A 17,554-nucleotide genomic window follows, 5' to 3' on the forward strand; every position below is an offset into this window, starting at 1 on the left:
GGGAGGAAGGGGGTTTGGCTCCTGGGGGGATGGATGCATGCACCGCCATAGCATGGGCCTTGCAGGATGAGGCCCACCTGGCTTCATCTTGCTGGCTAGCCACGGCACTGCGATGCCAGCAACAACACTGGTAAGTCACGGTCCCTCCTGTATGCAGCCATGCACCTCCACTCGGGGTGAACGGGGTGGGGGGCAGGTACCTTTGCAGCGCAGGAGGGGCGCAGGGAGCAGACAGGTCCCTTGCATTTGTTGTCACTGTTTGCAGCACATGGTCCTGGAGATGCAAGTGCAAGGAGCCCTTTTGCATGGCAAAACATCTGGAAGTCACCTCCAGCCAAGTTCTGGTTAGAAAACCTGATTTTCTCCCTAACCCAGAGCTGTTACATTCTACAACCTCTCCCCCGCCCCCCCCGCCCCCCCCCAAATCCTCCAGCCAGGGGACACTGCCTTAAATCCTGGATCATGATACATTAAGGGTTTTGTTTATACCTGCTCCAGTCCTTTGTGGTTCACTTTCCCAAGCCGATCTCCAAAACTCTTTTACATAAAAGGAGAGCAGGCTTTGCAGTGCCCAGGTGTGCTAAGAGAGACAGAAAGGGTGCAGGGTGCTGACACGCTGTGTTTTGGACCACAGCTGCTCCACCAGCTCTGTAGAAATAGCACTTAGAATGCACAGCCTTTAACACATCTGCGAGTAGCTTGAGAACAAAAATCCTGCAGTAGATCTCTTTGTACCAGTGACGAAACTCAGTGAGACCCAGTTTCTTCTGCAATGGGGAACAGCCACACACACATTTACCGCTCACCCAGTGGCAAACTGAGAGTCTACGTTTCACCAGGTTTTGGGGAGCTGGGCTGGGATTTTCTGTGCACTGACAAGCTGGTGAATGAGGAGGGCTGATCTCATCCCCTTCCCCTCTGCCGCAGTGAGGAAAGCATCTGCCAGGGCAGAGGCTGTGACCTATATTCTGGTGCTGATCATCACTTGTCAGCACTTCTTTTTTTTGGGCTGAAAAAGGCAGAGGATGGCCAAATTTGCAGAGCTCCATGCATGTGCTGTGAGCATCAATCCCACGACCCAAAATGCACCAGGGAAACGAGACCTCAGCCCTTGCAGCAAAGCGTGCTTTGCTTTAAAGATCTTGACGTGTGTGATCTCCTGGAGGAGAGATCTGAGCGGCGATAGTGCTGAGAAAGGAAGGATGTTTCGGCACTGGCACAGGTGAGGGAGGAGGTGCCATTCGGTTTGGCAGGAACCCTGTGCCGAAAAGATAATTTCAAACTGAGCTGTGGTTTACCGCAGCGTCCTCGTGACTGGCGGGGTGCTCGGTGGCCAGCACAGCAGGGAACAGGCTCACTTTCCCACAGCCAGGGTGCGAGCAGGCACACACATGCCCAAGTGATGCTCGCCTGCGCAGCTCCACCGGATCCCCCAGATCTTTGGAGCCATCAGAGAGGAGGGTGAAAGCCACAAGTTGCTCAATGCACGAGGCTTATCCTTGCTGGGTTTCCATTTATTTTCTTCCATGTGAGGAACATTTCTCAGCCCTTTCTGAAATGAAATCCGGACCCACCTTGGGCTGGATTCAGAGTTCTGTCCTGCAATGGCTGCATCCCAAGCTGCCCTCATGGGGGTCATGCTTGGCAAGGACCCATTTGGTGTCCTGTGGCTGCACTGGGAAACACACCAGCAGTATCACCACCACCTGGCCTGGAAGGTGCAACCTAAGTATCATTTAAGCAAAATCTTGACGCGGCTCATACTGAGGCCATGTGGTGAGACAGGCGGAGTGGCAGCAGGCGGCTCTGGGATTTGGGGGTTTCAGCTCTGCCTTGCAAAGCAGCTTACAAACAGCATGTCCAAGCTGGAGCGTGGATTAGAGGCAAAAAATCATCTCTGTCCCCGCAGAATCTTGGCATGCCGGATCAACGCGCTCACTTGTCAGCTCAGAAAGTGCCCTTGTCCCACCGAGAGCTCCAGGGCTCCTGACCCCTGCATCAGCCTCCTGGTTGTGCTGCATTTTGCAGCATGGAACAGCCAAGCAAAATATCCCAAGGGCAGGAAGACCATGAGCAAATCCTGGCCTCTGCGAAAGCAGGTCTTGCTCCAGTGGCTTTGGCTGAAGGGATGTTTCACAGCTCAGCGCTATGGGAACCCACCAGGTATGTTCATCTGGGAAGTGCCTCCCATCTGCAGTCACCTTTTAAAAATAAAACAACAAAAACCACAAAGAAACAACAACTAAAACAACCAACCAAAAAAATCCTAAGTCAACCTCAATTTATTTTCATACGCTTGCACAAAAAATACAGCCTGGTTCATTAGAGACATGCAGTTTGTGAACCGAGGAGCCGGGCACCTATCACCTCTTCCTAGCTCTTTTTAGAAATGGGCTATGTTCCTACAGACTGCATCCATCACTGCATCTTTATATCTTCCCCAGGGGTGCGCAGTGTGTTTTACAGATCTGGGAGAATTATTCTAACTAACAGCCACCTCTGTTAGGTGCAGGCACAGTCACAAGAAGACATTTACTTTTCAGCCTGGCAGAGGCAGCCCTGCACAGAGCAGCTGGGATAGAGTTGCCCCTGCAGTGAGCAAGGTGTGGGGACATGTCCACTGGCCATGGCAGAGTCCTGTCCTTCAGGAGGTCTTCAGAAGGGGCTTACAGGTTTGGGCTACTGAACGCATCCACAGCTTCTCACCTGAGAACTAGCCCAGCCTAGAGCTGAATATTTTGCCCCCAAGGCTCACCTCTTCCCACCACAACTCCTATGGTGGGGGCTATCTGCTCCCATCATCTACCCACTCATGGGACACCAGACAAGCAGATCCGTCCTTGCTGGAACTGCAGGTGTAAAGCTGGGAGCAATGGAAGCTCTTTAAGCATGCCATTAACACCACTTTTTGGGGACAGGCTTTGTGGCACTGGTGGGCTCAGCCAAGTGATGTTCGCTGGGTGGAACTTAAAGCAACTGTGAGTTAAAAGGCTTCAAGCATTTATGACCCAGTCTTTCCCTGTGATGAGGAAGACAATAAAGCTGAAATCCTTTAATTCAGCTGAAGTATTTGGGCTACTGGAAGGATACGTTTTGATAGATTGGCACGCTATTGGGAATGCTGGGAGCAATTAGCCTTTGCTGCTCATCTTGATTCAAGTTCAGTCAGGATTCTGGCCTTAAAATCTCTGAATCTGTGATTTGTTTATTATTGGGTATTTTGAAGTCTAATAATGACCAAAGCTGTAAGATTGCTGAAAGGATGCGGTCAGAAACATCTCCACTTATCTACCATTTGTGGTATTTAAGTCCGCCTCTTTTACCAGAGCACTGTGAATGCATCATTACTCCTTGAAGCATGCCTCTTTATGAGGCAGCTAGAGGAACAATGCAGCATTGGGTCAAAGATGGCTTATTTTCTGTTTTCTGCATGTCACACACTTTTCAGGATTGATCTTTATTTGGATTTTCAGTAGTTTGGCTCAATTCCATTCAAAATTGAAGGAGGGGAAGGAAGTGCAAGTTTAGTGTGGTTTAATGCAAAATCTCTGTGTATTAAGGCTTGGATGAAAGGATATTGGCGGGATGGGTCCCCACAAACCATCACCATCATCACCACCAGCAACAGCTGGCCCCACTGTCATGGTGGCACCTTCCAGAGGAACTGTGTACCCAGTGGTAAACCCTCTTGTATGTTCCAGTACCACAGAATAAATGTTTTTCCTTTGGCAACCAATTCCTGGAGGATGCCTAGGCCTGGATGGAAGCTGAGGAGCAAATCTGCAAAAATGTGGCTTGGTTGGTTTTGTATGCCATCCTTAGTGAGCTATGGTTCATTAATTAAGGTTTTCCAGCACTGCAAAATCAAACTGCTTCAGCTTGGACTTTGGTTGCTTCTGAGCTCTCACTAGATCAAGCCAATACTAAATTCCTCACCAGATTAGATTTATTCCATGACCATGTGGCTCTTCTTGGCTACCTTCATCCTTGCAAGACAGGAGTTCATGTGTTCTTGTAAAAAATTTGTGCACATAAATGCTCACCACTCTTTCCTGTTTCTGAGCAACACGCAGTGATGGAAACCTAAGGGTTTGGAGCTGATTGATGCCTACACAATAATAAAATGTAGTTTTAAATTTGGGTTCTGCAAGGAAAGAAGAAATAAATCAATGAAACCAGCTGGTGGTGTCATGAAATATCCTTCAAAGATATTTTTAAAATTAACTTAAACCTTAAACTTTGGTGTCACTTAAAATACTCTATTAGAAATGGTCATATGCAGCAGTAAACTACTGTGTTCAGTTGCCAAGAATGCAGGATGTTAGATTTTTGTGAAATGTGAGGATTTAAGAAAGAGAGGCTTAACTGTACTTCTTTAGTGGATGCAGGGTTAAAATTTTACCTGCTGTAAATAATATTTTGATAATTTTAGTGCTGGAGTACAGAGAGGTGCTGAACTTGTGACGCATGACCGATGAGGAAGGGCAAGTTAAAATCAAATTTAGAATAAATGATTTGTTAATTTTAAGCACTTTCAAAATTAATTTCCCAGAAACACTGTTTTGCAGCTTAGAAATACTTGAAACTGTGACAGATAGTATTTTCAACACAATTATACTTGCTGTTTATTATTTTAGGATTTCAAATCAAATTCCTTGTTCATTCATTCACACGTGTATTTATGTACTTCCCTAGATCTGCCCCCGTATTTCTACATCAGTTTCACAAAAAAAAGTAAAAAAAAAAAAAGTAAAAAAAAGTAAAAAAAAAAAAAGTAAAAAAAAAGTAAAAAAAAAAAAAGTATAGAGCTTCCAGAATTCACCTTGCTTTCAAACCGACTGTTTACTTTAAGTGAGTTTTTATGGAGGCAATGATTTAACTCTAAGCCAGAAATGTCCGCAGTTTTCTTATTAACATGCTGCCATGGAATACACGTCAATTACCTCCCCTCCTCCTCCTCCTTTGCCAGAGAAAGCAGCTAACCCACCTTCCACCTTGGCTGCTCCTACCTGACTGCTCACTCACCTGGAGGGAGGAAAAAGCTGCTCCTCATGCAAGGCAGCAGAGAGCCGTAATACACTAGTGACTCTCCAACCTGGCAAATACTGAACTATTTAAAGTGCATCTCTTTTCTTGGCTGGCATGCTTTACTGTGTTAAACTCGTGTTACGGTCCAGATGTCAAGGTAAGTCCCAAGATGCCTTTGGTACAGCAGCCCTATTTCTATGAGAGCATTAGAAACATGGACAGTGTCTATTTCACCTTTTCTCCATCCTTTCTTCTTCCAGCACTGCTGGGCTGATGTTGCTTGGACCACAGCCAACACAGGTACCATCGTTTCAGTGGCACATCATTTCCAGCAGCAGCATCAAGCTGTTGAAATAAATGAGCTCTTCCACCACCCTGCAAACGGGGCTCCAGAACACTGTAGGTTAAGAGAGCTGGGTGGCAGAGAACTACAATCCCTCACTTAAAGTTTCCCATACTTGGAGAAATAGACTTTGAGTAGATGTTGTTAGACTTTGTGTAGGCCATCCAACTTGAGAAGCATAGCAAGGCATGCCCCATCACTGATTCACCATGGCCACACCTGTGACCACTGCTGATCTGCACTGACAGAAATGACCACGTGTCTATGACACCTCTGCGATCAATCACACGTGTTCCTTCTTGTCATGTCCAGAGCTCCAAATACTCAGAACAGCTGTGAACTTTGTAGCTCCATGGGTTTTTATGCTCCTTTAGGTTGGGCTCTTTTCCTTGACATAATTTTCGTATGCTGTAAAAGCATCAGGAGATCTGACAAGGCTGCTGGAACTTAGTGGCTCTGACTGGAGATTTCAAGCAAAGTAACCACTCATAAAGCACAGATCCTAGAAAATTCAATTAAGTTCCATTCCAAGAATTATTACAATATACCAATAAATCTTCCTCTATTACTTTATTAATTTCTGCAAGATAGAGGCTAGTGGTGTTAATACTAAACTAGAATGCAATCCGTCATAGTTAAATCCATCATAAATCTACACTATGTTTAGCAGATAACTGAAATTGTTATAAATGAGACTTCACAGCCTCTGCAAGACTCATGGCAGAATCTATGCAGCCATCAAAGTTGGAACAAGTAAATCCATCGCCCCCACAAATCAGGAGAGGCTGAGTATGAAGAATCATGTGTCCCGGACAATTGGGCACAGATTTTGTAACCTGAAAAAGAAAAGCATATAGGAGATGGAAAAGAAAGTTATTTTATTTACCTGAATTCCATGCCAGAAAGAACAGTATTACAGAGAAACGAGCCTTCATATGAAGCACTCCTTCCATCCAGATCTTAGTTTCTAGCATTAACAATCGAAGTGCTGTAGTAAAATATTTATCTTGTGGATTTAAATAATTAGAATAAAGCTTTCCTGCATATGGAAATTTTACAGCCCTGTCCCGTCTTATTCTCAATCTGTTGTAGAAGAAATAAAGCCTGATCCTGGACAGAGGAGGAGTGGAGATCTCTAAGCCAAAAGGAATGATGGTTACTTCCGACTTATCAATCAATTCCACTCTTGACCAAGATCTTGACCTGCTGGCCTCATGGCCTGAACTGTTGTTAGTACACATAAAATCAATACACTGAGTAAACAGAAATTCTGGGGAATTTGACTACTATGTTTCTATAGATGTTGGCTTTATTTGCTTTCTCTCAAGTTGAACTAACCGGGGTTTTGCTGTCCTTCATCATCTGAGAATACAGCTGCAGGAAAATGTGCAACTGTTAATACAGCTAAGATATTTAATCCAAATAAACCAAGTCCTATGCTCTCTAAACTCACAAAAAGGGCAAGCACAGGAACCAGGCACTAACAGCACCACGTTGGAAATCCGGCCAAGCACGTGGGCCAAATCTTGTGGTCCTACAAGAGCCACCACTCATGACACAGCAGCACAGAAAAGCCAGTGGATTTTTATATTATCCCAGGGAGCTCTCTTGATTTAGGATCACTGTGATGCCATGCCATGACTTAATGGACAGCAGGTCAGTAACAATGAACCACAGATAAGCCAACAGAGACTCACATAATCTGCCTCTGTTCCTTTTCCCTATGTATTTACTCTCTGTTGGTTCTTCTGAGATCCGTCGGGTGGGATGGCAGGGCTGGAGAAGGAAGAGGAGCCTGCCATTTCTGAGAGAGCCTGCAACGCAATCAGCTTGACCAGATGACCTTCCCAGATGGGAAGTGAGGTGGACTTCAGAGGAATGACTGTCATGATGACCTGTCTGTGCTCCATGCATACATCTTGGGACTACCCACGTGGACTCTAGCTCTCCTGCGCTGATCTCCTCTTTTATCAGAGTAGAGTAGCACAAAAGCTTTTTAGATATCACCAGAGATACAATCAACATTTTGTAAATAACATGATGACAAGTTCTGAACAAGCTTGCTTTGATAAATATTTAATGTCATTCTCAATGCATGAACCGTATTTATTTAAAAAATAATATTCCAGGCACTATACCCTTGATTAAACTTGTATTTGTGGAGTGGCTTTTCTAAAATTTAACAGACTTCACTTTACCAATATCTATTAACCTGAAGCTACATCTAACTCATGGAGAAAAGATCTCTTTTCAGTATTGTACTTTATGACAAATTTCAATGTGTGTCAAACAGCAGAGTAAACGCACAAAGCACTTGTGTTTTAACCATGCTTTGCTGTGTCACATGCCGTTCTCAACTGTTTCAAACCTATGTACAAAGACCAAATGTCCACATTGTACCAAGTCAGTACATCCTAGAGCAGCACTGATGTATCTCAGAAAGGAGGTAAGTAGCAGGAGCAGCACTGGTAAGCATGACACCAAAGCAGGGTCAGTCAGAGAAAAAAAAGGATGAGAAGATGATGGAGAGCTTGACAATGTAGTGATAAGGGGAGGAAGGTGGGAATTATGACAAAAGGAATGACAAAACAAGATCCATAAGGATGAAATGTTGAAATAGAAGAAAAATATCTAGAATGACAGAGAGAGAGGGAAAAAAGAAGCATAACAATAGAGTAGAAACAGAGATCAAACCACAGAGATCATATAGCATGATATGGAGAATGCAATTTTCTTTCCATCACTCCTTTATTTTCTTCCTTATTTTTGGTCCAAAGATATGTTTTGGATTCCTGTGCAGTAAACCGTTACTGTGTCCCATTGTCCAAGCATTAGCTCCAGTGAACGAGATCTGGAGTCCAAGATATCTTGTTGAGCCCAGGCGATTTTTCCATTGACTCACATGCAGATTACCATTGGCAAGAAAAAGACCCATAGCCTGAGAGCTGCCATGGAGATCAGTGCAGTACCAAAAATGATTCTCACTAAAAAAGTATTAGTTTTAGCCTGCACACATATGCATATGTAGAGAGGAAATGTGAGACGTAATGCACAGGTGTACATTGCCAACAGCAGACACTGAGTCTAACCAAGTCTAACCAAAAATTCCCAGACAGCCATAAACGCAGGGGAACAAGAAGCCAGCAGAATGGATCCATCCTCCCAGCAGCAGGAGGGTCACAAACATGGACAAGGAAGACACGCAGCATTACAGGAACTGAAAGTAGCAGGGGGCTGAATTCTAGCCACTGCCATGCTTCTAGTTGACTTTTCCAAGAACACATCATCTGCCAAACACCCACATTTATGTTACTGGCTGTACTGTGTGTTACCAGAGTGTTAGCATCTTCTTTAAAGGATGAAAGTACCTGAAATGAATTTGTAGCCAGTTGTGATCCATTCATTCATCTATTACTCAAGTTGATGGAGGAGTCTAGCTGTGTACTGTCATTCTGGCAAGAGATCTTCTTTCTCTAACTTTACATCAGCAGCTAATTTATGCCTACAATTTTCTAATAGATCGAGGGCACAGAGCACAAACAATGAAGAAAGGTTTAGCAGAAAAAGGCTTCTAGAGTGTTCTTCCGCCTTTAATACCCAATGCTTTTTCAATGCTGGCTGTACTAAACAGTTTCTGATTTGTCATATTGATCAAAGGATCGATACTTTCACATCTCAGACTGCATCTCTTTGCCTGTGTGGCAAGACTATGCTCAATATAGTAATATTATACAATAATAGTAATATAGGAGTAATCATAGATAGAGTGACTGGGAAGAGGACTGATTCTGTCCCTTCTTCGCGTTCCTCTAAAGGTGCTGTCCAAAATGAATTCCAAATTACCTTCAGCTACATGGCCCAGCCTGTTCCATCTCCAACCTTGGAAGACTTCAAGGCTCAGCTAGACAAAGCTACGGTGGAGCTTGATCCAGTGTTGCCAACAATTCTGCTTTGAGCAAAAGGTTGGACTAGAGACCTGAAGAGATCCTTTTGAAGGTCTTCTCTAAAGAGGTCCAATTTCTGTGATTCAGTGTTCTGCCAATCTCACTTATAAAGTGACTCTGTCAAAGGAACATGGTGGCTGGAAAGCTGCTGGCTCTGAATGCTAATAGTGTCTTAGTGCAATTAAAGCAGGGGATACAGAATTGCAGCTGTGCTGCTAAGTAGTGTCAGTAGAAGTTTGGAAGTCCTAATCCCTCATCTGCCATGGATAATTGTAATGTCTGTGCTTTAATCCCAGGATTGTGTTTGGCGATGTGAAGGATGCTACAGATGGATTTAATTAACAAGCAGGATAAATCCAGTCTGAAGGAGTCAGGGGAAAGATGCACCCATCTTATCAGTTCCCTTTGCTTCCGTGGCAACATCTTATTATAATTGAAAGTACAGATAGCTTTAAGAGAAAAAGGGAGCTCTGTCTCAGATATTTAATTTAGGCAGGGATTATTTTATAGGGTCCCCATCTGGCGATAGAGATCTCTTGTTGAGATAACTGATCTGACCTACGCTAACTTATTTGCAACCTAAGGTATGCCCACATTCACCCACCGAGTTAAAGATTGGTGATAATTCTTCCTGTAACACAGACATAAAACACAAGCAGATGCTGAAATAGGTGATTTTGATTAGTAGCAGCATAGTATAGTAGGCAACAATGGCAGAAGAAAGTGGGAAGAACTGTAAGTTGTACAGTGTTTTGGTCTTTGAGAAAATAACAGATAATTGTCCAGTAATATGATGTCTGAATCTAATTTTTAAATAGGGGAACCAGGATGCATGATTTAGAAAGATGACAAATTTGAAGCAATTGTGGAAAATAAGATTTCATTCCTGTTCCAACTACCTCTAAAAGATGAAGCAATAGGTATAAATTTATAATAAATGTTCTCTGACCATAAGGAAAGAAATTAATTTGCTATGATTCAGGAAGCATAGGTCTTTGATGAAATATTATTTTAATATGAGGAATCTAAAACATCACATTATACATTAAGATCATCTTTATACGTCAACTGATAACAAATACTATGTACTGAGAAGTGATTTGCAAACTACCAATACCTAACTCACAGAAAAATAAACTTTGTGCTAATGAGACCAGGTTCTTAGATTGGACGCAGATCAAGGGGTATGAGCAGACTTCACAGCAGTCATCTAGAGTAACTTTTCCAGACTTCATAAAATGAAAAATTTTTAGGGAACTGCTTTACGTAAATATTTTGCATCAACTTCCACATTCAATTTCACCAGTGTAATTTAACTTAAGAGGCTTTGGGTAAACATGTAGATACACTCCAATACTTGAGGAAATTGCCAACAATTTCCTTGGATTTTTAAGAGAAGTCTGTAAAATATAAACATTTTGCTATTATTACCCTTAGGTAGTTTACTTTAGAATACTTATTGTATAGCATACTGTTAAATTGAACTGGGCCAAATAAAATAATAACAAATTTGGAGTATGTCCAAACACAAGAACTTCTGCTACTCTGTGGTAGGGTGGGAATTTTGCTAATAATATCACATACTTTCGGATGCAGAAGAGACAGACTTAGTCATATTTTTAAATACCAACAAAAATCCCAGCGAAGCATGTGGGATTTACTTCCTTCCTGTGCACTGCTCCCATTCCTATTTATCAGGAGTGTTGCATAACCAAACACTAAGCCAGGTCCACTATGTGAAAAGATTACTAGAAATGGTCTGGCTGTACCTGGCCAGCCTTGAATGCTGCTCAAGGCTACGTGGAGGAATGCAATAAGGATATCGAATGACTATATTCTTTCTTCTTGCTCCCTGAGGATGAAAACCACTGGATTGTAGGATCTCCTGTTTCTTGTGATGCCCTCTAAGTCTGTACTACGGCATTACCCAAGTGGCACCCTCCCAGCCGCTTGTTCGCCCATGGGTTACCTGTGAGTATCTCCATTTCTGACACTTGACACTAGCTGGTTTGGGCAGGGATGGCACAACGCTTTCCAGGTGGCTGAGAATTAACTGCTGTACCTCTGCAGGGTCTGAATCCAGGTGCTCACTCCCAAATGTCACAGTTGTATGAACTACAACTGAAGGTCCAATTTCAGGAGACTCTGGAATAAAGAAGAAAGATACTTTTGAAAGATTACTCATTAATATTTGCCTTCCCTTGATACTGCCCATTGTGCCTCTAGCCTAGAAGTCACTAAGAATCTGCAGCACCACCCTGTTCTTCCAGCTGCAAAAACACAAGGAATAACAACACAAGCTGTTCACGAGAAGTACAACGAAGAAATCCAGGCTTTTTGAAGAATTTGCAGTGGTTTTCTCATTGCAGTAATCCTGTATGTTCCTAGAGGAACCCCAAGGTACTCCCACACCCCACAGCTAGCAGCTGGAGGAAGCAGTGTATGAAGTGAATACACTGGAAGCAAACTCTTCCTTTCCCCCAGAGGTCTGACATTGGCACAAAGGCTTAAAAGACATCAGGGTGGCAAGGAAGAGACAGTGACAACAGGACAGAGAGTCAGCATGACTGTATGCCCTTGCAAGTACCATGAAATGGCTGCCAAGAACTCGGGAGATCCAGCTGGCAAGCTGGCCAAATCCTGGCCTGGCTTCAAACCAGTCTGGCAAACAAAGTGCCACCGGACTCCTGCTGTAAACCGGGCTTGAAACTCAGCAACAAATTAAGGCACTGGATGATGTTTTGTTTTGTTTTGTTTTGAGATGAAAATGAAACTCCAAAATGACGATTTGAAATTTTAACTCAGAATTTTGATTTTTTAAACATTTCCTTTAAAAGGGTGCAAATGGGCAGGAGAAGGTGCGCCATGCTCTGAGTGCTGCCATGTCGCTGCCCACTTTCCTGCTCTACTCCCTACCAGCCAGCAGCAGCCACACAACTCAATTTTCACCAGGAGACTTCCAACCTGCCTGCAATTAAGCTTTGTGATGGAGCCAATGCATAAACAACTGAAAGCCTGTTGGTACAGTCCACCGCTTGTGCATGACCCGTTCCCCTGTGTGCTCTGCTCTTGCCCCATGCCTTACTCCTCTTGGGTCTGCTGCAGGTCATGGGAGCAATCAGGACCAGCAGGTGAGGACAACAATGCTGCAGGAGACCAAGGCATTACATGGGGCAAATGCCAGCATCATCTCTTTTGCCACTCAGCACAATCAAGTCATACAGAAAGTATCTTGTAAACAGCAGCTAGATATATCTGCAGTTACCAGGACACAGAGGAAGCAACCTTTCATGAACAACAATGAAGAAATTATCTCAGACACCTTTAATGGGACAATCTCTACAAGACAGACATACTAGAGTCGTGCACATGGAATCATCAGGAGATGAAAATGATCCTTAAGGCAAAGGACAAAAAAAAAGAAGTGTTTGCTGCATTATTGTGAAAAACATCTGCTCACTCCATAATTGGTTGCATATTGGCCATGCAACACAATTTACATAGTTGAAAGGCTACAATAAAGCTAATACTTTACTTTCAGGGATGGGGAGAGGGGAAACAGAAGCCAGGGCAGGTTGGCTTGATAAAATAGTGCTTCCTCTTGGCCTGCCCACATGAACCCAATTTTAGTTTTGTTGCTCTAGCAACTTCCAGGACATCAGCATGTGGTCTACAAGCAAGCATGTCTACATGCAAGTTTTGGGGAGCATTAAAGCTTCAACACAACTTCTCTCCTCGGGCAAATACGTGCAAGTGAGCAAAAGTCAAAGAAAGTAATTTCTCCCTTAAAAATACACCTAGCTGCAGCACAGAGGGAGGAAGCAAAGGCAGTTCAAGTGCTATTGCTAATCCCAGCAGACCTGGAGATAGCTGGGATTAGCAATAGCTTTGTTATTGCTGGGGTAGGTAGTTTATGGGTTCTCTGTAGGGAGCTACTTCTGTCCACACCAGAGTGTTGGCTTGTCACCTTGCAGACTTGCTCATTCATGCTACAGTCCCTGTATCTTCCCGTTTTCATGGATCTCCTTTATAAGATCCAGACAGATACCTCCTGCACTGTGAGCAGAGTGGGAACATGATGTCAGTCATGGCCATGACTGCATGTGTCTTCCTCTAGTCGAAACTCCTTGATATTTAAAAACATGTCAAATCATCTATCTTTCCACCAATAAAATCGAATGAAAATAACACAAGGGCATGAGGACAGCCAATAAGAGAATTTCCCTATAATACGGGATTTTAAGGCTTGGTGATTTCCCTGTGCCAAGGCACTATGAAGACCCAGCAGATCCTTGTGTTAGTCCTTCCTGCTGGGACTGTTCCACTTTGAATGAGCCAGGTGCATTTGGAGAAGCAAGGGCATGACCCGGATTCTGCTGTATTTCAGCTGAGGGACTGAATTCACAAAGCTGGTAGTTAAATTAAGTGATTCCCTCTCACCCCACTAACCAGAAACACCCTCCTTTGGAAAGCAGAAAGCCTTTTCCAGCTAAACCTTTGTTTGAACTACCACATATTCTTAGAAAATATACTTGTTTCAGCAAATGAGCATTTTCTGACCAACGAATCCACATGGGAAGAGGCAGTTGAACACTTTCCAACCAGTTCTGGCCATTGCATATCAGGCTTGATCAAAATCTTTATGTTTAATTTGTCAGTGAGGATATACAGGCCTCCTCCTTCAAGAAGACAGCATATTCCAGCTTTTAAAAGCAACATAAATTTCCTTCTCTGGAAAACTTTGGGCTGATCATTTCAGATTACACTACTGAGGCACAGCAGGACCAAGTCCCAGCATCACAGCTTGAATGAAAGTGATGGCTTTCGCTTCAACTGGAAGGATCCCTTCATTGAGTCTCTTTCTTGGGTGGGCTGGCTCAGCCAATGCTTACTCTTGAGAACTGGGAAAATGTGGAAAAATGGGTAGGGAGCTGTTTCCTGGTTGTGGTCAGGAACGCACTGTGAGGCCACATCTGAAAGCACCAAGCCATGGTGCTGCCTTTTCTTAACATTCTCTTTTTCCAAGTGAGGCACTTGAAAAAGCAGATCACTTCCTCAATTCGGCTTACAGGCTCTACTTTCAGCAAGTACTGCATCTCTTTTCCTGGGTGGTTTCCTGAAGCGTCCAGAGACTTTTAGTTTGTTTCCTATCTTAACAGAAAAAATAACTTAAATAAGTCTTAGCCATCGGGGGTGAAAAGGCCCATGATCTCCACATGAGACGGATTTGGGATGAGGCAGAGCAGATCTGGGGACTAAGACTGTATAGTGAAACAAGGTCTACCCTTGCCTAGAAACAGAGACTCAACCAAAGAAAGCATCTTCTTCCCCAAGCTCTGATGAACTGATTGCCTGAGTCTAACATCCAGCCTTAGGCTCGTCTTCCAGAGATTCCTCCTGCCGCCCCCAAGCCTGGTTTCGTAGGCTAGAACAGGACATACTTCTGTTCACATCAGCTTTTCCAAATGTCTGGAAAATCCACGGGAATGCTACTCAGTCTGTCCTTCTCATTTTCAGATGGAAAACAGGTATTCTAAATCTGACATTTCTACGCAGAGACTGTCAGGGACAGAAGACCAAGTGGGGAAGCCTATGGGGTACCTTGGGATTTATTAGAGTGCACATGGTATTTGGCAAATTCTTCCACGCGAACTTGGTAAAAAGGCTCATTAAAAGATGTCTAAGCATTTTAATAACATAAATATTCATTGCTTGCTGTGACTTGTTGTAGCCAATGATTCTTGGACAGGGCCTGCTTCTTCCAAATCTCTCATCTCTTCCATAGCATGTACAAAACAAGTTTCAGGAGAACAGGCAGTTCGCTGAGTTTTTAATTCCTCCTTCAAGCTACTCATAACTTGGAGAGCTTCCAGAGGCCACTGAGTCACAGCCTTCCAGTATTGAAATACGCAGACTGCAGGGATCAAGTTTAGCCTCAAGCCCTTTTCTTTCTTTCCTTTTTTTCTTTTTTTTTTTTTTCCTACAAAAATGCTGGCCAACAGAAAAGTTTAAAATAGATTTTTCCCTGAAAGCCATGGGGGTATCTCAGCTTTGATACCTTAGAGCTCTCACATCAGGTATGAATGACTGTTCATCTGTCGCAGGAGTAAAACTGGCACTTTCTTCCCAGTGTGTTTAGATCAGGCTGCAACAGCTAGTTAAAAAACCAAGGTTTCTGGCAGGACTTTTCCATGAGATTTTAATTTTCTTTATTTGTGGCAAGATGCGAGCAGTCTATGGCCATGCTAGCAGATGATGAAGTAGCATGCGAGATGTAGCAAGCCAGAGAACTCTCAGCAAAGTGAGGGGTAATGATCTGAAGGCAAATGGAAGCAGCATAAAAGCTTTCATCTGCTCCCAGTTCTCCCCCCTCTCATCCCAGCTGCACGGCAATTAATCCGATCAGTTGATGTGGTGGAAGGCATAAGACACTGGGTAGATCAGAGCGAGAGTGAGACAGCAGAGTTGGCTGGAGCTTATGCCTACTTAACTAGCAAGCAGCTCTTCAGCCAGTGTTGGCAGAGTCCTCGCCATCCGGAGTTGCTGAGGGATCCCATCAAAAACTCAGCTGCAGCAAGCTTGTGCCTGGTGCTCCTTCGTCTGCTGCACGGTCAGCCCAACGGGGTGTGCGCCTGCCCCAGCCACTCTGGCGTGCCTCCACTCGCTCACAGCAGGAGGAAAGGGACTTTACTTGCACAGACCCCCCTGAGGTCGCAGTCAGGGAGGGGAGTGCTGGCAACATCTCGTGCAGCTGCAGTGACTTGTGCCCCAAGTTCAGACTCTACTCTTCCCTATGGCATGTGGAAGATGGAGCGCAAATACTACAGGTTTTACTTTGTTTTGGTGTTGGTTTTCTTCTTTTCAGCGTGAATTTCTTTTGCTCTGCTGCATCACACAGGACCAACACCAAGAGATGAAAAGTGAAGAACATAAGGATAAACACTTTCATGCTTCCATGTAAACAGAAAAGCACTGTGTGATCTTTGGCATATTGCCCTATCCAGCCAGCATCCTGTCTGTGACAGTGAAGTTGTCACAGAAGTGACTACGTCCCTGCCTGGCCCCGCAGCAATGCTGGGGCTGTATGGAACTTGCAGATTCTGAAGCTGCTGGCTCATGGGGATGAGGAGAGGGGCAGAGCCAGCCTCTGATGTGGGATCCAGATTTAACAAAACCTTCCTCCTTGGGATATCTTGGCCACCTCGTTTTGGTTGCCATCACAGCCTACCTGCAGTCATTCTGAGCAGCTTGCAGGGCTGAACAGAGTAGTAGGAATGAAGAACAACTCTCTTTTTTTTTGTCTCAAAGTCAAAGTATGAAGCTCCACCAGTCCCCCAGAAGTCAAAGACATTAGGGGAGACACTGAAGCACTTGTGACCAAAATACAGCTGCACTATCAGCCTGACTAGCAGTATTTTCTCCTCTTAGCAAGTCTGAAACCATATCCATGGAAAAGGAGAAGGGATGAATTGAAAAGAAAAGAAAAGAAAAGAAAAGAAAAGAAAAGAAAAGAAAAGAAAAGAAAAGAAAAGAAAAGAAAAGAAAAGAAAAGAAAAGAAAAGAAAAGAAAAGAAAGGAGATGAACAAATAAGTGAGGAATTGAAAAGTGAGGATCTATCTGCATCTTCCACATTCTAAAGGTTACAGAGAAGACAGAGACAGACTTTCTTTAAAAGTCCAAAGCAAAAGGACATGAGCCTATGGGCACAACTGCAACAAGAGAAAATCCAACAGGACATGAGGAAGCAGCACTTCCCCGTGTGAGTGGGACTTCCCTGGCCCCAGGCAGCGTGGGGTCTCCATCCTGAGGGACAGCTCTGACTCACCTCGACATGGCCCTAAGCAACCAGGGAGTAGAAGATTGTTGAGCCTGGTGGGACTGTGAAATCTCTGAAACCAGATGAGGAAGGGCACCAACATGTAGTAGTGTGAAGTACAAACTGCCACAGGTAGAGGACGTATCAGCTATCTGGAAGGGGTGTCAAGGACAGGAAGCATGAAAGAAATTAAAGCTCATCACCCACTGCATTTCAGCCAGTTGTAACAGTGAATTAAGCACTAGCAGTCTGTCTGTTTTGAACTCTCTGAGGGAAGCTGGTGTTCCTCCACAACCTGGAGATGAGGGGATGGGTATTTGTTTGGCTAGCAAGCAGGAGAGGAAGGCCATCAGCTTCTTGATATTTCTGGACTGTCTCCACACTCTTCATCAATTCCCAGCTGGAGAAAACAAAGGCTATGG

The 17,554-nt window shown here is 44.0% G+C and overlaps 1 protein-coding gene across 7 annotated transcripts in view; it reads right to left on the bottom strand.

Moving 5' to 3' along the window:
- Window positions 1-2,072: 2,072 nt before the first annotated feature.
- Window positions 2,073-17,554, bottom strand: part of RNLS (renalase, FAD dependent amine oxidase) — an 84,530-nt gene continuing 69,048 nt past the window's right edge. For 3 of the 7 annotated variants that reach the window (XM_040563426.1, XM_040563427.1, XM_040563422.1), the window contains 2 exons: window positions 11,285-11,460; window positions 5,927-6,207 (listed from right to left, as the gene is read on the bottom strand). In XM_040563426.1, the coding sequence (XP_040419360.1) occupies window positions 6,055-6,207; window positions 11,285-11,460 (329 nt within the window). In that variant the 3' untranslated portion in view covers window positions 5,927-6,054. Of the gene's footprint in view, window positions 2,202-3,436; window positions 4,145-5,025; window positions 5,374-5,926; window positions 6,208-10,303; window positions 10,716-11,284; window positions 11,461-17,554 lie in introns of those variants that run through there. The other 4 variants (XR_005821459.1, XR_005821460.1, XM_040563423.1 and 1 more) reach the window with 4 other exon arrangements.

This window comes from Cygnus olor, chromosome 7 (genome assembly GCF_009769625.2).
Source record: "Cygnus olor isolate bCygOlo1 chromosome 7, bCygOlo1.pri.v2, whole genome shotgun sequence".
Classification (NCBI taxonomy): Eukaryota; Metazoa; Chordata; class Aves; order Anseriformes; family Anatidae; genus Cygnus; species Cygnus olor.